Raw genomic sequence first — 17,587 nt, forward strand, 5'->3', positions numbered from 1 at the left:
GTCTATTACGAGTTGTTGGCAGAGTTTAATGATACAAAGGCCAAAACACCAGCTAATTACAGAATAAATAGCTCCCAAGCAGCCATTTTCTCCCCTGGAAGTGGTCTCTGCAGTCTGAGGGTGAGCAGCAATTCCTGGAGGCTGGAATCCCAGTCTGTAACCCTGAAAGAGAAACGTCTTGCGTTTTTTGTTGCAACCAATTGGGCTAGCCCTCAAAAGTGCCCCTTGGAGTAATGCTTCATCTCTCCGAAGCAGGCACCAAAATTCTCAGTGCAGCTTTCTGGGGATGGCAGTCCCTTTGGAATGACAGCCAGTCTCCAGATCAGTTCCCAGGGAGACAATTGCTGCTTTGGGGAGACAATTGCTGCTTTGCTGGCAGGGGCTCATGGTCATTGTAGTCCACGGACATCTGGGGAGCCACAGTTTGGCCACCCATGCCAGCATTACACGCCACTGAGTTCTCTCCCCGCCCACTCCCGGCTCCACTCCCAAAGTCTCCTGGTATTCCCCAACCCAGAGCTGGCAATCCCGTCTGACCTCCTTTACAAAAACCACTCCGAGGAAGTAGCTCCTCGTTGCGCATGCGTGCCTCGGGCTGGGCCCCGGTGGCGGCAGAGGACTACGAGTCCCAGAAGGCAGCACGCAGGGGCCAAGTTTGGGCGCCTGCGCGGAAGAGAGCGCCGGAGGGGAGCGGGTCGGTTTGAAGTCGCGGCGGACATCCATGGCAACCGGGGCGCGTGGTTCCCGAATCCGGCGCTGAGCCCCTGGGGGTGAGTTGGGGGAGTAGGGCTGGATCTCCTTGGGGGAAGAGGGAAGGGGCTTGCACGGTGCCCCCCCCCCCGTTCTTCCTTCTTGGCCCGTTGCTTCTCTGCTCCGCCTGCACAACAACCCTGCGAGGGGAGGGGAGGGGAGGGGAGGGAAGAAACTGCGCCTGCGCGGCTGGCAGTTCGGCGACAGAGGGTGGATTCGAACCCGGTTCTCCCAGACCCTAGGTCAGGGGTGACCAAACTGTGGTTCTCCAAATGCTCATGGACTACAATTCTAATGAGCGACTGGCAGAATCTCATGGGAATTGTAGTCCATGGGCATCTGGAGAACCACAGTCCGGGCACCCCTGCCCTAGGCTGATGCTGTAAGAGGGCTGTCCACACTGGCTACCATTTTATAAAATCTAGTTATTTAATCACTGTGTCTCCTCCCCTTCCTCATTCTTCTCTCCTCTTTTTTATGCCCATGAAAGCCCAGTGTTGAGGTCAGGCTGAGAGAGTGGGTTTGGCCCGAGTTTCCATGGCAGAGTGGGGATTTGAGCTCAGCTCTCCCAGATCAGTTATAACTCTGGGGTAATTCTTCTTCAGATGCAATGAAATGGGAATTATACATCTATACCTACAGGTTAAGAGCCTCTTGTGGCGCAGAGTGGTAAGGCAGCCGTCTGAGAGCTCTGCCCATGAGGCTGGGAGTTCAATCCCAGCAGCCGGCTCAAGGTTGACTCAGCCTTCCATCCTTCTGAGGTCGGTAAAATGAGTACCCAGCTTGCTGGGGGGTAAACGGTAATGACTGGGGAAGGCACTGGCAAACCACCCTGTATTGAGTCTGCCATGAAAACACTAGACCCCAAGGGTCAGACATGACCCGGTGCTTGCACAGGGGATACATTTACCTTTATCTACAGGTTAGTTTGTTACACCTGTTTGGCCCCTGAATCTGTCTAACATTTTCATTTTGCTGTTCACTAATTTGTTGCTTACCCTCTACCTATAAGTCTGGACTGGTAGCTCCCATTGTGTCTGAGGAGATGTGGGTGCACAGGAAAGCTTGCACCTTGAATAAAAAACTTTGCTGGGCTTAAAGATGCCACAGGGCTCAAACTCTGAGAGGTAACCAGTTTCTAATGTGTCTCTGTCCAAAGCTTTTTGTGAGAGAAGTAATCCTCAGTAGCTCGACTTCCCTGGGATTTGTCTCTTCTTCGAATGCTTTATCTTTATCTCAAGCCTGGCTGTTATACCAGGATGCCAAATTCCTTCTAGCCAGCAGAGATCTCAGAGTTTCTTATTTGCAGAAAACTTGCTGGCTGCTGAACTCCAAGATGGCGAGGCCAGTCATTGCCCCGGTGAGCGTCAGTGCGACAGCTCCGGAAACCTTTGCGGTCCTGAACCAGAGGATGAGAGTGGTGGAAGAGCAGACAAGCACGTTGCTGAAGGATTTGGAGGGGCTGGGCGCCAATGACTACAGGTAGAGCAGAAAGGGATTCCCCAATTCCACGTTTTCCTTCCTTTGAGCTCACGTGTTCTGTTCCCCAATCCCCAGGATCCAAGTTCATAGCAGTGCAAGCCTATGCAGAGTTACTGCAGATAAAGGCCATCGTTTTCAGCGGCCTTAGACTGGTGGAAATTCACCTAGGATTTTGCCACAAGTCATTGACACTGGCAAAGTATTTGTCTTGTGTAGTTTTGTGATTGCTTATTCTTTGTCAAGATGGGCTCTTTTGGTGTGAGAGCAAGCTTGGTTTAGTGTTTAGGAACACCGATTTCTAATCTGGCAAGCTGGGTTTGATTCCCCGCTCCTCCCCCACATGCAAGCAGCTGGATGACCTTAGGCTCACCACAGCACTGATAAAACTGTTCTGACCGAGCAGTGATATCAGGGCTCTCTCAGCCTCACCCACCCCACAGGGTGTCTGTTGTGGGGAGGGGAAAGGGGAGGCGATTGGAAGCTGCTTTGAGACTCCTTCGGGTAGAGAAAAGCGGCATATAAGAACCTTCGTCTGTTGTGTGGTGCGCAAAGGAAATACCACTTTACATAGCGAGCGATCAAAATGTGGAATCCACTGCCAGAGCATGTGATGGTCACAGGAATAAACAACTTTCAAAGTGGATTTGATAGATTCATGCAGAAGAGGTCTGCCAGTGGCTACTGACCATGGTGACTGAGGGGAACCTCCACATTCCGAGGCACTAAACGTCTGCATCCCAGAGCCAGTGGGCAGCATCAGGAGAAGGCCTTAGCCTCTCTGCCCTATTGGTGGCCCTCCAGAGGAACTGGTTGGCTGCTGTGTGAGACAGGATGGCAGACTAGATGGACTATTGTTCTGGTCCAGTAGGGCTTTTCTAATGTTCGTATGACTTCTGGCTGTCATTTCCCTAGAGCTAAGCAATGTTTTCAGTAGCAGAAGCATAAATGTGCCTTCTTTTTCATGCCCTGCCTGCTTGATTGCATTTGGTTTGCAAGGTCTGCCCAGTCGCTGAGAGCACTCTTGACGGATCAGTTCATTTAGGCTTTTAATATGTTTTGTTTCACCCAGGGTGGAGTTCTTCCCTCCCAAACCTTTGGAGCGTTCTGAAGGTTGCCACTTCATCAGCCCCCTCTGCGCTCGAGTGGCTTTTGCCGGCGAGAACGGCACACTGTGGAAGAACTGCGAGAACATGGTGAGCCGGATGTGCCGACTGGAGAGCATGGTGCAGACCCTGAAGCTGAATGTCTTCCGGCTGCAGACGGACAAGGAAATGAATCCGCAGCATGCAGGTACTCCACAGCAAGAGGGAGGCTTGGCCTTTGCTATGAGAGAGATGCTTTCTATGCCTCCTTCTGGAACTGTATGCTTCTGTGGTCTTGGCAGTGGTAATTCCTGAACTGGGCTCTTCAAGAGAGCAGTCTGCCTATCACGAGGAATTGATCAATTAAAGCAGCCAGTCCCAACTTTTTTACTGTTGAGAAATCCCGGAAACATTCCTCAGGCTTCAAGAAACCCCAAGGTGGTGTGAATGTGCAACATATAGTTGGGAGGCATAGCTGTGGACATGCCCACCCTGAACCCCTCCCCTTCCCACCCCCTCCAGGCCCACCACTGGCCATTTTGGGAGTGTGCATCAGGCTTTCATATGCAGAAAGTAGACTTCTGGGATCATCACAGTGAAGTATCATTTAGGCCCTGGGGGCTCATGGGAATTGTAGTGGATGGACATCTGGAGAGCCACAGTTGGCCACCCCGGTTTTAGGCAAACAAGCAGGATTTGGCTTTTGGGGGTTTGGGAAATATGATTCTCAAAAGGGGTCCCCAGTAAGGCAATTTCTGACACTTCTTTTGATGCCTGCCAAAGCTTTTTTCTAAAGAGGGTTGGGGCGAAGTTTAGCTTTTGCCCAGCAAGGCATCTGATTGGCCACTGGAGATTTGATTGACAGTGCTGATTTTTTAAGATGTTGTTCTGGCAGGAGCTACCACTACAGCACAAGGACAGTGTGACTGAAGGCCAGCTACAGTGACCCTTTTGTAACTGGCCTCACAACCCCCCCCCCCCCCGAATCCCTCTCTAATTCTCCTTTGCCGCTTGGCAGCCAACCTCAAGCGGCGCCTGGACACAATCCAGGAGGAACACCTGCAGGAGCTGAAGGTGCTTCAGGCAGAGGGGATGACTCTGCGCCAGCAGGTGAGCGACTTGCGAGACGAGGCGGAAGAAGCCCGCGAGCGAGCGGAACGGCTCAGTGCCGCCCTGGAGATCGCAACCGCCACCAAGGTAACAAGCAAAGTTCTAGAAATGACTGTTTTTTCCCTGCAGCTGAGGAGATGCCAGCAGATAAAGAGCCCTCCTCACCAAAATTGGATTGCTGAAACTCTGTGTGGATGTGGTGTGGTGGGGCTGGCTTTTGCATATGTTCATAGAATCATAGAGTTGGAAGGGGCCATACAGGCCATCTAGTCCAACCCCCTGCTCAACGCAGGATCAGCCCTAAGCATCCTAAAGCATCCAAGAAAAGTGTGTATCCAACCTTTGCTTGAAGACTGCCAGTGAGGGGGAGCTCACCACCTCCTTAGGCAGCCTATTCCACTGCTGAACTACTCTGACTGTGAAAAAATTTTTCCTGATATCTAGCCTATATCGTTGTACTTGAAGTTTAAACCCATTACTGCGTGTCCTTTCCTCTGCAGCCAACAGAAACAGCATCCTGCCCTCCTCCAAGTGCCAACCTTTCAAATACTTAAAGAGGGCTATCATGTCCGCTCTCAACCTCCTTTTCTCCAGGCTGAACATTCCCAAGTCCCTCAACCCTCATGTTATTGGAAGCTGCCAGTTTCCATATTCTTAGCATCCTTCCTTCCCCCTGAATTTGTTCTGGTTTCAAATTAGATGAAGTGGGGTGGTTTCCTAGGGGTATAAAGAAGGGTATAAAGAAGTGAGGAGGAGGAGCTGTGGCTCGAGCAGAGCGTCTGCCTGGGATGCAGAATGTCCCAGGTTCAATCCCCGGCTTCTCTTGTTAAAAGGAGCAGACTGTAGGTTAGGGGAAAGACTTTTCTCTCCCTGAGACCCTGGAGAGCTGCCAGTCTGAGTAGTCAGCAGTGACTATGATGGACCAAGTGTCTGATTCAGTATAAGGCAGCTTTGTGCAGGGAGGGATTGTGGTTCAGTGATAGAGCATCCATTTGGCACACCGAAGTTCCCAAGTTCAATCTTTGGCATCTCCGGTTTACAAAGTACCAGGCTGGAAGTGATATGAAAGACCTCCGCCAAAGACCTTGCAGAGTAGACAAGACTGACTTTGATTCAGTAGAAGGCAGCTGCCTGTGTTCATGTGATAGTGGAAAGCAAAAATTCACCATCAACATCCCTACCTACCACATAACTCCACATTTTAGAAACACCTGCTTGGTAAGCCACTGCGGTGGGCAAATGCCCCTGGTGTGCAGAGGGCCTGCCTTCCTACGGCCTGCCTTCCTACATGGTCTTCTGTTCTTTGCAGAGAGACGTGGCCATGGCCGCAGAGGAGCTGAGGGCGACCAAAATCAAAATGAACCGCAGCCTGCAGGAGGTAAGGGCAGAAGCCTAGCCACTCTCTAAAAACACTTGGCAAGCAACCAGGATGAGGACTCCTGGCCTGTCATCTCATTCTTGATTAACACATGATGAGCACTTTCAGATGAAGCTGATGTTTCTTGCTGACTTTTAATACAAAGTGTGTCAGAATTTGGCCACAGAAATACCAATGAACAAGAGGGTTGCCCCACCTTCCCAACAGAGAATCACTGGTAGCTTGCAAGAGGAATTTCATTTCCCTTCCCCTGTTGCTCCAGCTTATCTAGATGCAAACCAACAGGGTTTTTGCAGTAAAGTCATTGAGTGTATCCGGCATTGCTTACTCACTTGGTATTTTTTTTAAACGTCTTCTAGCTAAGAGAGCAGCTCTCTACGGAGTCTAGCATGAGGAAGTCCCTGGAAGAATCCCAGGCGGTGCTGTTGTATCGGGTGCAGGATATGGAGCAGACAGTGGAGAAAGAGCGGAAGCAGGTTGGTCCCCATCAGCAGCCTTTGTCCTTCCTGTGACCTTCAGCCCAGCAGGACAGTTTGTAGGCCAGCCAGTACCAAAGTGTGCTACTGAAGTTTGAAAATTCTTATGCCATACTACATACTAGTGTTGGGGGCTTCGGTGCACCTTGGCCACTTCAGCGATTGTGGAAGCCCAAGGAGGCCAGCACCGCAGAGGGAAGGGGTGGCACTGGCACGCCAGCCAGCGCCCACACGCAAGCACAGATCCCCACAGATAAAACATTAAAACCCGAATATAGTTGGATGGCGAGGATAGTAAATAGCAAGAAATCCAAACCCCTCCCTCCCCCCCCAGCACCTCAGGGATCACTCTCAGGGTGCCCACTATTGAAGTATAGAATACAGTAAAGTAGAGGGGCCCCCAGATCTTCTGCCCTCTGGCCTCAACCAAAGACCTGGTAGAAGGTCTTGCAGGCCTGTCTTGCAGGCCCGGTGGAACAGCAACAGCTCCTGCAGCTGTTCTGGGAGCCTGGTGCTCCAGATTAGATTCTGCCACTACTATTTATTAGATTTATATTCTGCTCTTCCCTGGAGGCTCAGCCTCAGCCAAACTGACTTTCTTAAGCAGCTGGTGCTGTACACCTTGCATGTTTAAACTCTGCCAACAGGAAGAATGGCAGCTCTGTAGAGTCTTGCAAGCCAGCAGATGGGGGCCGCACGGCTCACCTGAGTGTTCCAACTGATGGACTGAAGACCACCGAACTCAAGAATGGCCCATGCCCCGCTGAAAGTCCATAGTGCCAAAGAAGAGTGTCCTAAGCTCCTTGCCTCTATGTTCTTGCAGGTGCACATTCTGCAGCAGGACTGCAATGGCCTCCACCGGGACATTCAGGACACTCAGGGGAGGCTGCGGGAGGAAGAGGAGAGGGCTGTCCAGCTGGAGCAGGAATGTGCAAGGCTCAGAGCTGACCTCGGTAACTCCCATGCTGGAATTCATTTTCCTTTACAAGTGAAGTGACTGCAATAACTGTGGGACGATTTGTAAAAAAAATGTTTGTCAGGCACCCTCCTTCCAAAACCTGAGGGTAATGTCTTTCCCTCTCATGTTATCTCCATCACAACCTTGTGAGGTAGGCTCCAAGTCAGCACTGTCAGTGAGCGCCCTGGGACAGTGATCGGCACCCAGGTCCTCCCAGTGCTTGTACGTCTTACAACAAATCATCAGCTCTATCGCAGCAAGAGATTAAATCAGGAGATGATAAAAAGGAGTCGTGGTACTGATTCCGAAGGATTTTGTAATGTTATTTAGCACAGTGGAAAAAGAATGGGTTTTTTTTTTTGCTCATCCTCTCCAATTCATGTAAAATTCCCCCTATCTTTAACCTGCTCCTAGCGGAGTGGATTAAATAATCGGTTAAGGGCCCCAAGGGTGGGCCCTGTCCTTGATGGGGAAGGGTGCCCATAGGCCCCTTCCCCCGGACTGACACTCGGAGGGCCCAATCGGCAGGCGCGATTGGCCCCTGTGAGTGTCAGTCCGGCGGCAAGGGACCACTTGCGAGCCATGCACAGTGCAACTCGCAATTGGTCCCTTGCCTCCGGCCTCCGGCTTGCCTACCTGACACTGCCCGCCGCCATTTCCACGCTGACATGCGGCCCGGACGGCCACTCCCTCACGGCGCGCCCTCCGACCGCCACCTGCTGCGGCCCTGCCGCCACCTCCGCCACACCTGGCCCTCGCCGGCAGTGCCCTACGACCCCACCCGCCGCGCCGGCCACCCACTGCCGCACCTCTGGCTGCGCCGCTGCCCTGCGCCCCGCCCGGCCTCCAACCCCCCAGCACCGCTCCGAGCGCCTCCACACCGACCCATCCGCTGAACCACCTGGCCACATAACTCCTCCGTTGCCCGCAAGATCGCCGCCAAGGTAGGCCGCGCCCCCGGACCGTGCTGTGCAGCCCGAACCGCCCCAGCCCCAGCCCACTTCGCCAGCCCCGCTAGTGCCTGCTGCATTCAGCCTGCAGCGGGCTTATTTACTAGTATTCTGTATAAGTTGCTAACGAGACAAGTTCTACAATTAATTGATGTTTATGCATTTACTTGCACTCATTGCTGCACAATATTATTATACCTATTGTTTTACTCTTATTCAGAGTCCTGACACTGGTCTGGTTAATCTGTGCTTCATTTGGAAGCATAGTGGAGCCCCTGAAAGGGTAGCAAACTTGTAGGAGGATGTGGATGTTGGCTTATGCTCCTGATCATTTCATTTCCCATCATGGATCTTCCCAGTTCCCCAGATGTTCCTAGAAGTAAGCTCCCACTCTGCTTTGCAAACGAAGGCCATGGCACCAGTTCAGGCCACTGCGGGGAACAGAACCATGCGCTGGCTAAGGAAAGGCCGGGTGACGCCCCCTTGCAGTCATGGAAACCCATTTCATTTGAAGAAGATCAGCCAGGAGCAATCCCTGCCCTTCATTGGTCCTGCTCGCTTTCCAAGCAGCTCAGAGAACGACACGGTGCCCACGTGGTCTGCGTTTGAGACACCTGATGTAATAATTGAGCAGGACAGGGCCATCTTAGGTTGTAGGGAACAGAGGTTTTATTGTGGGAGCTTGTGGGATCATGGTCTCCGGGTCACAGCATGGATGTCAATATAGCTTCATGGAGGGTGGAAAGGCATTCCTAGACCTGTGACTGTGGTTCAGAAGGTTCCTCACTCTGAACCCTCAAGGAAATGCACACATGGCATGTCTAGAATGGCTGGCAGAAAACATGTGTATCTATCACTGTTTTTTTTAAAGGTTCTACCCCTCCAGTATGATGTTCTGCAGCTGTTGTTTTGGTTAAAACTGTGTTGATGTAGAAAAAAAGTGAGTATTTAGAATGACGGCTATTTGTTGATGCTCTGCCCTAGAATCCCGAGAGGTCGCCATTTCCAGGCTCAGCGAAGAAGAGAAAGTAAGTCCAAAAAGGGGATCTTGACCTGGAGAGATTTTGGAACGTTTTGTGCCTTTGAAAGCGGCTGGCCCAGTCTCCGAACCTGGAGTTCAAAACTCAGGGCAGCTGAAACTCGAAATTCTCAAGCCGAAATAACCCTAACAAAGCCTCAGAAAGTTGAAGGGAAAAGATATATAGGGGAATAATAAATCTACTATTTATGAACTTAACTAATTCTGGGCATATGCTTTGGTATGCATGCACACTTTTTTTAGATACAGTGAAACAGAAAGAAGTATCTGAAGATGTGTGCGTCCCACTCAAAAGTTTATACCCAGAATTAAACTTTGGTACCACCAGATACTTCATTTTCTTATGGACCAGCTTTGTTCTGCTACTTGAGATCAACACAGCAACCCACCTGAATCTATTTTTAAAAACTGATGAAGAATGAACACGATTAATATCCGATCATCAACAGAATTGTGATTGTAAACCTACAAAAGGCATCAAGAATGCCATATGTGCTTTTTGACCTGCTGTCTTTAGCATTCGTTCAGTATACAGACTCTTACTCCGATGTTAAAAAGGCATAATAATATTCAAAGATCCTATCTACATGCTGTGCGTCCATCGTGTCATTTGGCATTATTTGTGCCGTTTGCCTCGATACCCACAGCAATGAGACATCTGAAATGTAGATAAAACTATGAATCTCATTTGGGATATTACTATATATATATATTCTATTTTTACATAGACTCTGGCTTTCCAGTGGCCTTGTCTAGTCTTGCAAAACTATATATTATTATTAGGGCCATTGTGGTGGTTGGTTTTTGTAAATGTTAAGATACTTCTTAGATGGAAATGGGCAAAGAAGCTGCACTAAGACTTTTTGGGTGGAAACTATGAATAAATATAATAAAGCTGCTGATGCTTCCAGTGCTATTATCTATTATGCCATGATTCTTGAAACTAAATCTTCAAAGGAATACTGGCTGACACAGTCCAAAAAGATATTCCTGTACACACATGCACATATGTTCTTTTTCTTCAACTTTTTTTTTTTTTGGGGGGGGGCTGAGTGGGGTGCTTTTTTCAGTTTTGAGGAATATTGTATCTTGATCCCCCCTGTCTTTTCTTGCTAACCTAAACCCTGGCCAATGTATTGGGGTTTGATGGATGCATTATATTGTAGAAAATGGGATTTGCTGTTGTTTCTTGGTCAGCCACCGGGACTGTTTTAGCTGTTGAATGGTTGAATGGTTTATTTTAACCAAGGAGATTTGTTTCCCCCACCTTTCCCCTAGGCAGCCCAGCTGTCTTTCAGCAGAGAACACGAGGAGAACCTAAAGCTGCGATCGGAAATAGCCGCCTTGCAAGAAATGGCTGGGAGAGTTCAAGTAATGAAAACAGTTGTCTTGTGATCTTTTTCCAGAATGATGCAGGGCAGAAGAGACACTGGCCTCACCAGGGATAGAAGACTCTTTGGCCGTGTAGTTTATTTTTGAAAACAGCTTAACATTTGTGGCAAGGGAAGAGAGGGAACCCGAAGCGAGGTTGTCGCCTCCAAGCAAGGTATAGGCCCAAAACTGCAGCTTCATCTGCACTGGGAGTCCTGCTCATCTTCCATCACCCCAGCTACCCTGTGGCTGTGACTCAGTAGCAGGAGGTCCCCAGGTTCAATCCCCAGCATCGCCAGGTCAGAGTTGACGGGAAAGATCTCTGCCCGAGCCCCTGGAGAGCTGCTGCCAGTCTGAGCAGGAAATGCTGAATTTAAACGAGCCAAGGATCTGGGTCAGTCGGGGGCAGCTTCATGCATATGAAGGCCTCCATCATCCATCCCTTCTCAGTGTTGCCATTTTTCATGCAGGGCTAGAAAACCAAGAGTAGCAATTGTATGAATTCTCACTGCTGCTGCAAGGGGGAAAAATCTGTTTTCTTTTTGTTTCAGGTGCTTAATGAGCAGTTAAACCAACAGTGCACTGAACTGAGTGAGGCGCTCCGAAGCGTCACCACAGAGAACACTAAACTAATCTCGGAGCATCAGGCTGCCCTTAAGGTGTGAAATCCTTTGAATCTACTGCTATATGACTGGAGAGCCAATATGGGGGAGTAATTAAGAGTAATTAAGAGTGCAGCCTCTGATCTCTGATCCCCACGTCTCTTCCACGTGAAGCCAGCTGGGTGACCTTGGGCCAGGCCAGTTCTCTCAGAGCTTTCTCAGCTCTACCTGCCTGTTGTGGGGAGAGGAAAGGAAGGGGGTTGTTAGCCACTTTGAGACTACTTCGGGTAGGGAAAAGCAGGTTGTTAAAACCAACTCTTCTTATACTATGTGGCTCCTACAGACCAATCCCACAATGTCCTGGGTTTGAACAGAGTCCTGCTTTGTCTTCTCCTGTCCTCTAAGCCATGACTTTGTTTTACCTCCTTCTACTTGCTCTTACAACTAGACTTAAAGCCTGTGGTGAATCTTGTGTGTGTGTGTGTGGGGGGGGGGGGCTCCCGAATTCAGTTGCATCGCTTGAATGTGCATGCATTGAGTGCGCATGAGCAGCCCAGCTTGAGCACACCAGGCAGATAGTGCTAACTTTTCAAAGACCTTAACAGACCACCCACTTATAAGGGAACGAGTAATTAAGGAAAACAAGAAGGAGTTGGTTCTAAGGGGCAAAATCAATTGTCAGAACTTAGTCAAGGCTTTTGAGCAAGGTACCACTATCTATTTCTGGTAAGGCCTTGGAAGAGGAGCATGTCCCATGCCTTAAGTGCCACTCAGCACTTAACACGCACTCAGGGTAGCTGCCCCACCCCTGAGTGCCTCCTTCTCCAACCAGCTTGCCTGTCCAGCAGCCAGCCAATCGCCTTCCATCCCTCACCTCTGACCAACCTTCCTCCTTCCACTTCCCTCGGATGCTTGGAGGCTACAGATCCCTGCCATCTCCCAGTGGACAGCAAATCACCTCCCTTCCCCCACCTCTGACCACCCCCTCCTCTTTCTACTTCTGGTGAGTTCCCTGTGGCGGGGGGGAGGGACCTCCAGCCTGCAGCCTTTCCAGGTCCCGGGAGGAGGGAGAGGCCATCCACAGAGTTCTTCCACCCCCTCCCCAGTCTAGTGCCCACTGTATTCCTGAATGAAATGGGCTTGGCCCCTAGTGTATATATATTCATTGGAAATTTTAAGACAGAAAGATAAAAGTTCAGAAAAAAGGGAAAGGGAAAGATTTTCTAAACAGTTATCAGTGAAACGTTCTGAGTTTCTCGACAAAAGACAGTTTTGGGGAATTACTGGTTCCTGGTTAATCCAAGATGATAGCAAGATTCATTCTAAAATTACGACAAAGTTATAACAAACCATTGTCTTTTCTTTCTGTTCTCTAAAAAGCTCTCCTTTCTGGGCCATTCTAACTTTTAAACTGATTGTTTGGAAACATCTACAAGTCGACTTAAAACATAAGGAGAATCAAACCAATTCCTTTTTGGTTTTTAAAAATATTTCCTAGCTCCGATTCTCATTCGGTACCAGTAGTAACCTGGAGACTTTCCCCCAGGAGATTGGCAACCAGAGCTTCTCCTCTAAATTGGCTGGGTTCTCTCCAGGTCCTGTTCCAAAGGCTTAGCTGAATGACTTTGTGGTTCACCCCATCACAAGCGACGTGGGCTTGGGGGCGACCTTGGGAACAGGCGCCCTCGACAGACTGTGGGGCAGCCAGGAGTGCATGCTTGCTGTGAGTGGGCCGCAAAGTAACCTCTATTCAGGCTCTGGATGCACAAGAAGAAAAGATTGTTTCCAGCAGATGGCTGCCAATTCACTAACAGCCTGTCACCAGAGAGATAATTCGGGTGCTAGGCATTGTATCGTTCTGGAGCACTTTCTTCAGTTCTTCCTTCCAGGCTGAACAGGACAAAATCAATCGGAAGCTACAAGAACAAGATTCCCTTCTGGACGCCGCCCGGGCCAGCATTATGGGGGAGCTGCAGAACTTGCAGAAAGAAAAAGCTGAGCTTCAGAGAGAAATGTAAGAACAGAGTTAATGGCCGTGAGGCTCCTTCGTAGGGGTGGTGGCTTAGTTCTCTTCCCTGTCCTGCTCCAACTAATTTCTTGCAGCTTCATAGACACGCTTCATAGACACAGCTTCATAGACACTCTCAAGTCTTTAAAACAAGGGATTGGCTGTTTGGAATGGGGGGCCTTCTGGGCGTGGAAAGTGCCATCAAGTCTCAACTGACTCATGGCAACACCTTGTGGGATTTTCGAGGCGAGAGACAGCCAGTGGTTGTTTGCCATTGCCTGCCTCTGTGTAATGGCCATGGATATCCTTGGTGGTCTTTCATCCACGCACTAACCAGGGCCAACCTGGTTATTGGCCAACCTTGGTTCTGATGAGATTGGGCTGGCCTGATCTACCCAAGTCAAGGCAGAGACAAAGCAGATGTGGTTTGTCATATCCTGACTCGGTGTAGTAAACCTGGACTTCCTTGGCCATCTCCCACCCAAGTACAAACTAGAGCCCAACCTGCATAGCTTTCAAGATCTGACAAGATTGGGCTAGTCTTGGCCATGCAGGTCACAATGACAGGACCTTCTGACCGCTATGAACATCTCAGGCGCCAGCTAAAGAACTGCCACATGTACATGCCTCATTACTGCAGGGAATCCCTATGTGCTGAGCATGCCGACTGCAAGCAGAAAGCCTGCGAAGTCTCGGAGACCGCAACCACTCAAAAGGAGCTCCTGGAAGCTGTGGTGACCGGGCTACAAAGTGAACTGGAAGCAGTGCTGCAGGGGAGAGATTCTCTGTTTAAGGACAAGGAGAGACTAGCAGAAGAGGTACGGTGCATCATTATTGTACTCTTTATTATAAGGATATTAATATTTTATGCCCAACCTGATTTTTATGCCGGCTAAGAAGATGCCCGTTGTTCATTATCAGCTATGCAGGAACCTAGAAAGGGCTGGTTCTCCTTGTTTGGTGTATCAGAATGACTGTAACCATACATTCAGGATAGTTGTAGTGAGGGCGGAAGGGATCCCGTAGCAGTCCATTTTGGTTGACTGAGTCACCGGCAGTAGTACAAGGAACAGGGGAGCTGTCAGTAATCTATCACTTGTCTTGGATTGAAATTCTGTTTCCTAGAAAGGGTGAGCATTCATGAGTTAGACATTAAAGACCTTATATTGGGTATGCGAAGGTATCATTATTAGCTGTGATAGTTTCCTCCCTTATTAATCTATGCACTTTTATATACATCAGTGGTCCCCAACCTTTTTATCACCGGGGACCGGTCAACGTTTGACAATTTTACTGAGCCCCGGGGGGAGGGGAGCACTCTTTTGCCGAGGGCCGCCGCTGCCTGAGCCCCTGCTCCGCTTGCTTTCCCGCTGGCGCCCCTGATTTCCCGCCACCCACTGGGAGGCGCTGCCAGCAGCAGCTGTGCAGTTCTACGCAGAGGGGGAGCCCCAGCCATGGCGGCCGCTGGAGAGCACCAAAGGTGAGCTGGTGGCAGACTGGCAGGGCAGCCCCTGAGGCAGCAGCCGGGGAGGAGGACGAGGAGGAGCCGCGGCCCGGTACCAAGTAATCCACGGACCGGTCCCGGTCCCCAGACCGGAGGTTGGGGACCACTGATATACATGACTACATTTTCAATGAGAGGGGCTGTGGCTTAGTAGGGGGGGGGACTACATGGCATGCAGAAGGTCCCAGGTTCAAACTCTGGTATCTCCAGTTAAAAGGACCAGTTAGGAGGTGATGTGAAGGACCTTAGCCTGAGACCTTGGAGAGCTGCTGCCAGTCTAAGTGGACAAGATTGACTTTGATGGACCAAGGGTCTGATTCAGTATAAGGCAGCTTCATGTATTCACATGCATACTGCCTTTCCACCCAAATAGCTGGCAAACATCAAAGCATTAAAACATTTCAGCACTAAAACGGCATGTGTTGCACATAATATACGTGGCAAGGGCTTGGAGGAGAAGTGAGTCTCATGGGTTATGTGCCACTCAATGCTTAACACCCACTCAAGGTGGCTGTCCCACCTCTGAGTGCTTCCTCCTGCAACTGGCTTGCCTGTCTCTGTCCAGCAGCCAGCCAATCGACTGCCCAGCAGCCAGCCACCCCCCTCCCTCTTGACCACCCCCTACTCCTTCCTCTTCGCTCAGAGGCTGCAGTTCCCTGCTGCGTGAGAGCTGACCTGCCGATTAGTTCCTTAACAGCTACCTGCAGCCTTTCCAGGTCCTGGGGGGAGGCCATCCGCAGACTTCTTCCACCACCACCCCAATCTAGCGTCCGTTGTATTCCTGAATGCAACGGACTTGGCCCCTAGTTTGAAATAAAGTATATATAAAATAATTCATTAGAAGTTTAGGTATACACACAGCCTTAACTGATGGAGAGGGAACTCGGTGTGATTCACAGTCAGGCCCAGAACGGCTCCCATCAGCTGTCCCTGCCAACTATCCAATGTTATGGTACATTTGGGGTTTGTACACATGCAGACAACACTAGTTTATTTGGGGAGGGAATTTAACTCCCTCAATACATTTTTTCAAAGATTTCTCTGCCAACTTGAAGGGGGGAAATCCCCTAAGTTTGCAGGCAAATCTGTTTGGCATTGGCGTGGCCCTAATCTGTGGGTTTAGATAGCCACAGATCGTCACACTTCAGAAACAGATGCATAAACAATTTCTAAAAAGGAGCCCCCACTCCTGCCAGAAGGAAATGGAGGGGGCCGTCAAAACAAGGCTGAGGAAAGCTGAGCAATTAAATGAACACAGTGTGAGAAGGACAGGCAGCCTGAGCGAGCATCTCCCCATCAGCCTTTTGGCAACATTTCTTTCATACACCTAGGGAGAGAACACAGCTCAGCTTGGATTCTACTTTGGTCAGGCTGATGATAAGAGCTATTTTTAATTCTTCCTGGCAGATGCAGAGAACAGTCCGTGAAATGTTGCAAGAGAACAAGAGATTGGAAGCAGAACTGACTGGAAATAAGGTGCCCCCGCCACACCACTGCCCAACCCCACATTTCGGCAACTTTTCCTCCTTTAGCGTTAGGGAGGGGGTCAGAAAGAATTGGTTTGCTGCGGAGGATTCTGTGCTGTGGATCCCTTGGGTTTCTTGGGGGTTTCTGCATAGGGTTCCCAGGTCCCAGGAAAGCTTGCCAGGGTGCCAGGCCAGACACTTCCAGATGCTTTGCAGCTATAGGGTAAAATAAACCAGCAGGCCTTGGTTATTTTTGGCTGTGCACCGATGGCAGCCTTCCTCACTGTTTCAAAGCACCAATCTGTTATGCTACCAAAGTTTGGCAAAATAAGCCACTGCCTACACATGTGTTTTTTGTGACCCCCATGATGTGGAATGACCTGTCTGAGGAGGTCAGGAAGGCTCTTACCCTCCTGGCTTTCCACAAATAAGCATTCCAGAGAACATCAGGTAGATAGAGCTAGTACAGTTCCACAGGTGTTGCAAGACCATATGGTTTGAGGCCAGGATGCATGGAAGAACTTGAACGTTCGTTCGTTCATTCATTATATTTATATACCGTCTTCCCCTGAGGCTCAGGGTGGTTTACATGGAACTGGAGAAAAACAGTACAGATGACATGATAAATTGAACAATAACAGGTACATAAAGGTACAACAATATAATAATGGAACAAATATGGTAAGTACATCCATTTAACTGTAACGTACTGACGGCCCCGTGGGATGAGCATATCGGTGGTGGTTTTTGTGGGAGGAGGCTCAGGGGCCAATGGAAGGTAATTGAATTCAGGTCAATCTCAAACGCCTGGCAGAAGAGCTCCCTATTTAAGCTCCGCTAGGGCTCTGATCTCCGGGAGCTCATTCCACCAGGTGGGGGCCAGGATGGGGAAAGCTCTGGCCCTGGTTGACTTCAAGCGAGATTCCTTGGGTCCAGGGATCACCAGGCAGTGTAAGGCTCTTATGAGGGGTGGAGGCAAAGAGGCAATCCCTTAGGTACACTGGTCCCAGACCGCAGATGGCCTTAAAGGTCATTACCAGAACCTGATCCAGAATTCAACTGGAAGCCAGTGCAGTTGTTGAAGGATGGGCCGAATGTGGGACCTCCATTGTGTGAGGACCCTGGCCGCAGTGTTCTGGACCATTTGCAGTTTCCGAATCAAGGTTAAAGACAGGCCTGCATAAAGCGAGTTACAGAAGTCTAGTCTAGAGGTGACCGTGGATAACTGGCTGGGTGTTCTGGGGCCAATAGGGAGCTAGTAGTTTGTCTTGGCAAAGGTGGTAGAAGATTAACAAAACATCATATGAGTCTCCCCTACCGATTTGGGGTTCTCCTCCCACATCCCTCCCTCTATGGAGGGAAATCAGATAAAGACTCAGCTTGTGATATCATGCTATTAGTTTGTGGTCAT

The 17,587-nt window shown here is 49.8% G+C and overlaps 1 protein-coding gene across 2 annotated transcripts in view; it reads left to right on the forward strand.

The window, feature by feature from the left end:
* The first annotated feature begins 628 nt into the window (after positions 1-628).
* Positions 629-17,587, forward strand: part of CCDC150 (coiled-coil domain containing 150) — a 41,171-nt gene continuing 24,212 nt past the window's right edge. The window contains exons 1-13 of one of the 2 annotated variants that reach the window (XM_077319284.1): positions 629-770; positions 2,060-2,232; positions 3,302-3,522; positions 4,333-4,511; positions 5,734-5,802; positions 6,162-6,278; positions 7,102-7,231; positions 9,171-9,214; positions 10,504-10,596; positions 11,148-11,255; positions 13,088-13,212; positions 13,847-14,024; positions 16,118-16,186. In XM_077319284.1, the coding sequence (XP_077175399.1) occupies positions 2,087-2,232; positions 3,302-3,522; positions 4,333-4,511; positions 5,734-5,802; positions 6,162-6,278; positions 7,102-7,231; positions 9,171-9,214; positions 10,504-10,596; positions 11,148-11,255; positions 13,088-13,212; positions 13,847-14,024; positions 16,118-16,186 (1,479 nt within the window). In that variant the 5' untranslated portion in view covers positions 629-770; positions 2,060-2,086. The remainder of the gene's footprint in view (positions 771-2,059; positions 2,233-3,301; positions 3,523-4,332; positions 4,512-5,733; positions 5,803-6,161; positions 6,279-7,101; positions 7,232-9,170; positions 9,215-10,503; positions 10,597-11,147; positions 11,256-13,087; positions 13,213-13,846; positions 14,025-16,117; positions 16,187-17,587) is intronic. The other variant, XM_077319285.1, reaches the window with a different exon arrangement.

Source organism: Paroedura picta, chromosome 2 (genome assembly GCF_049243985.1).
Source record: "Paroedura picta isolate Pp20150507F chromosome 2, Ppicta_v3.0, whole genome shotgun sequence".
Taxonomy (NCBI): Eukaryota; Metazoa; Chordata; class Lepidosauria; order Squamata; family Gekkonidae; genus Paroedura; species Paroedura picta.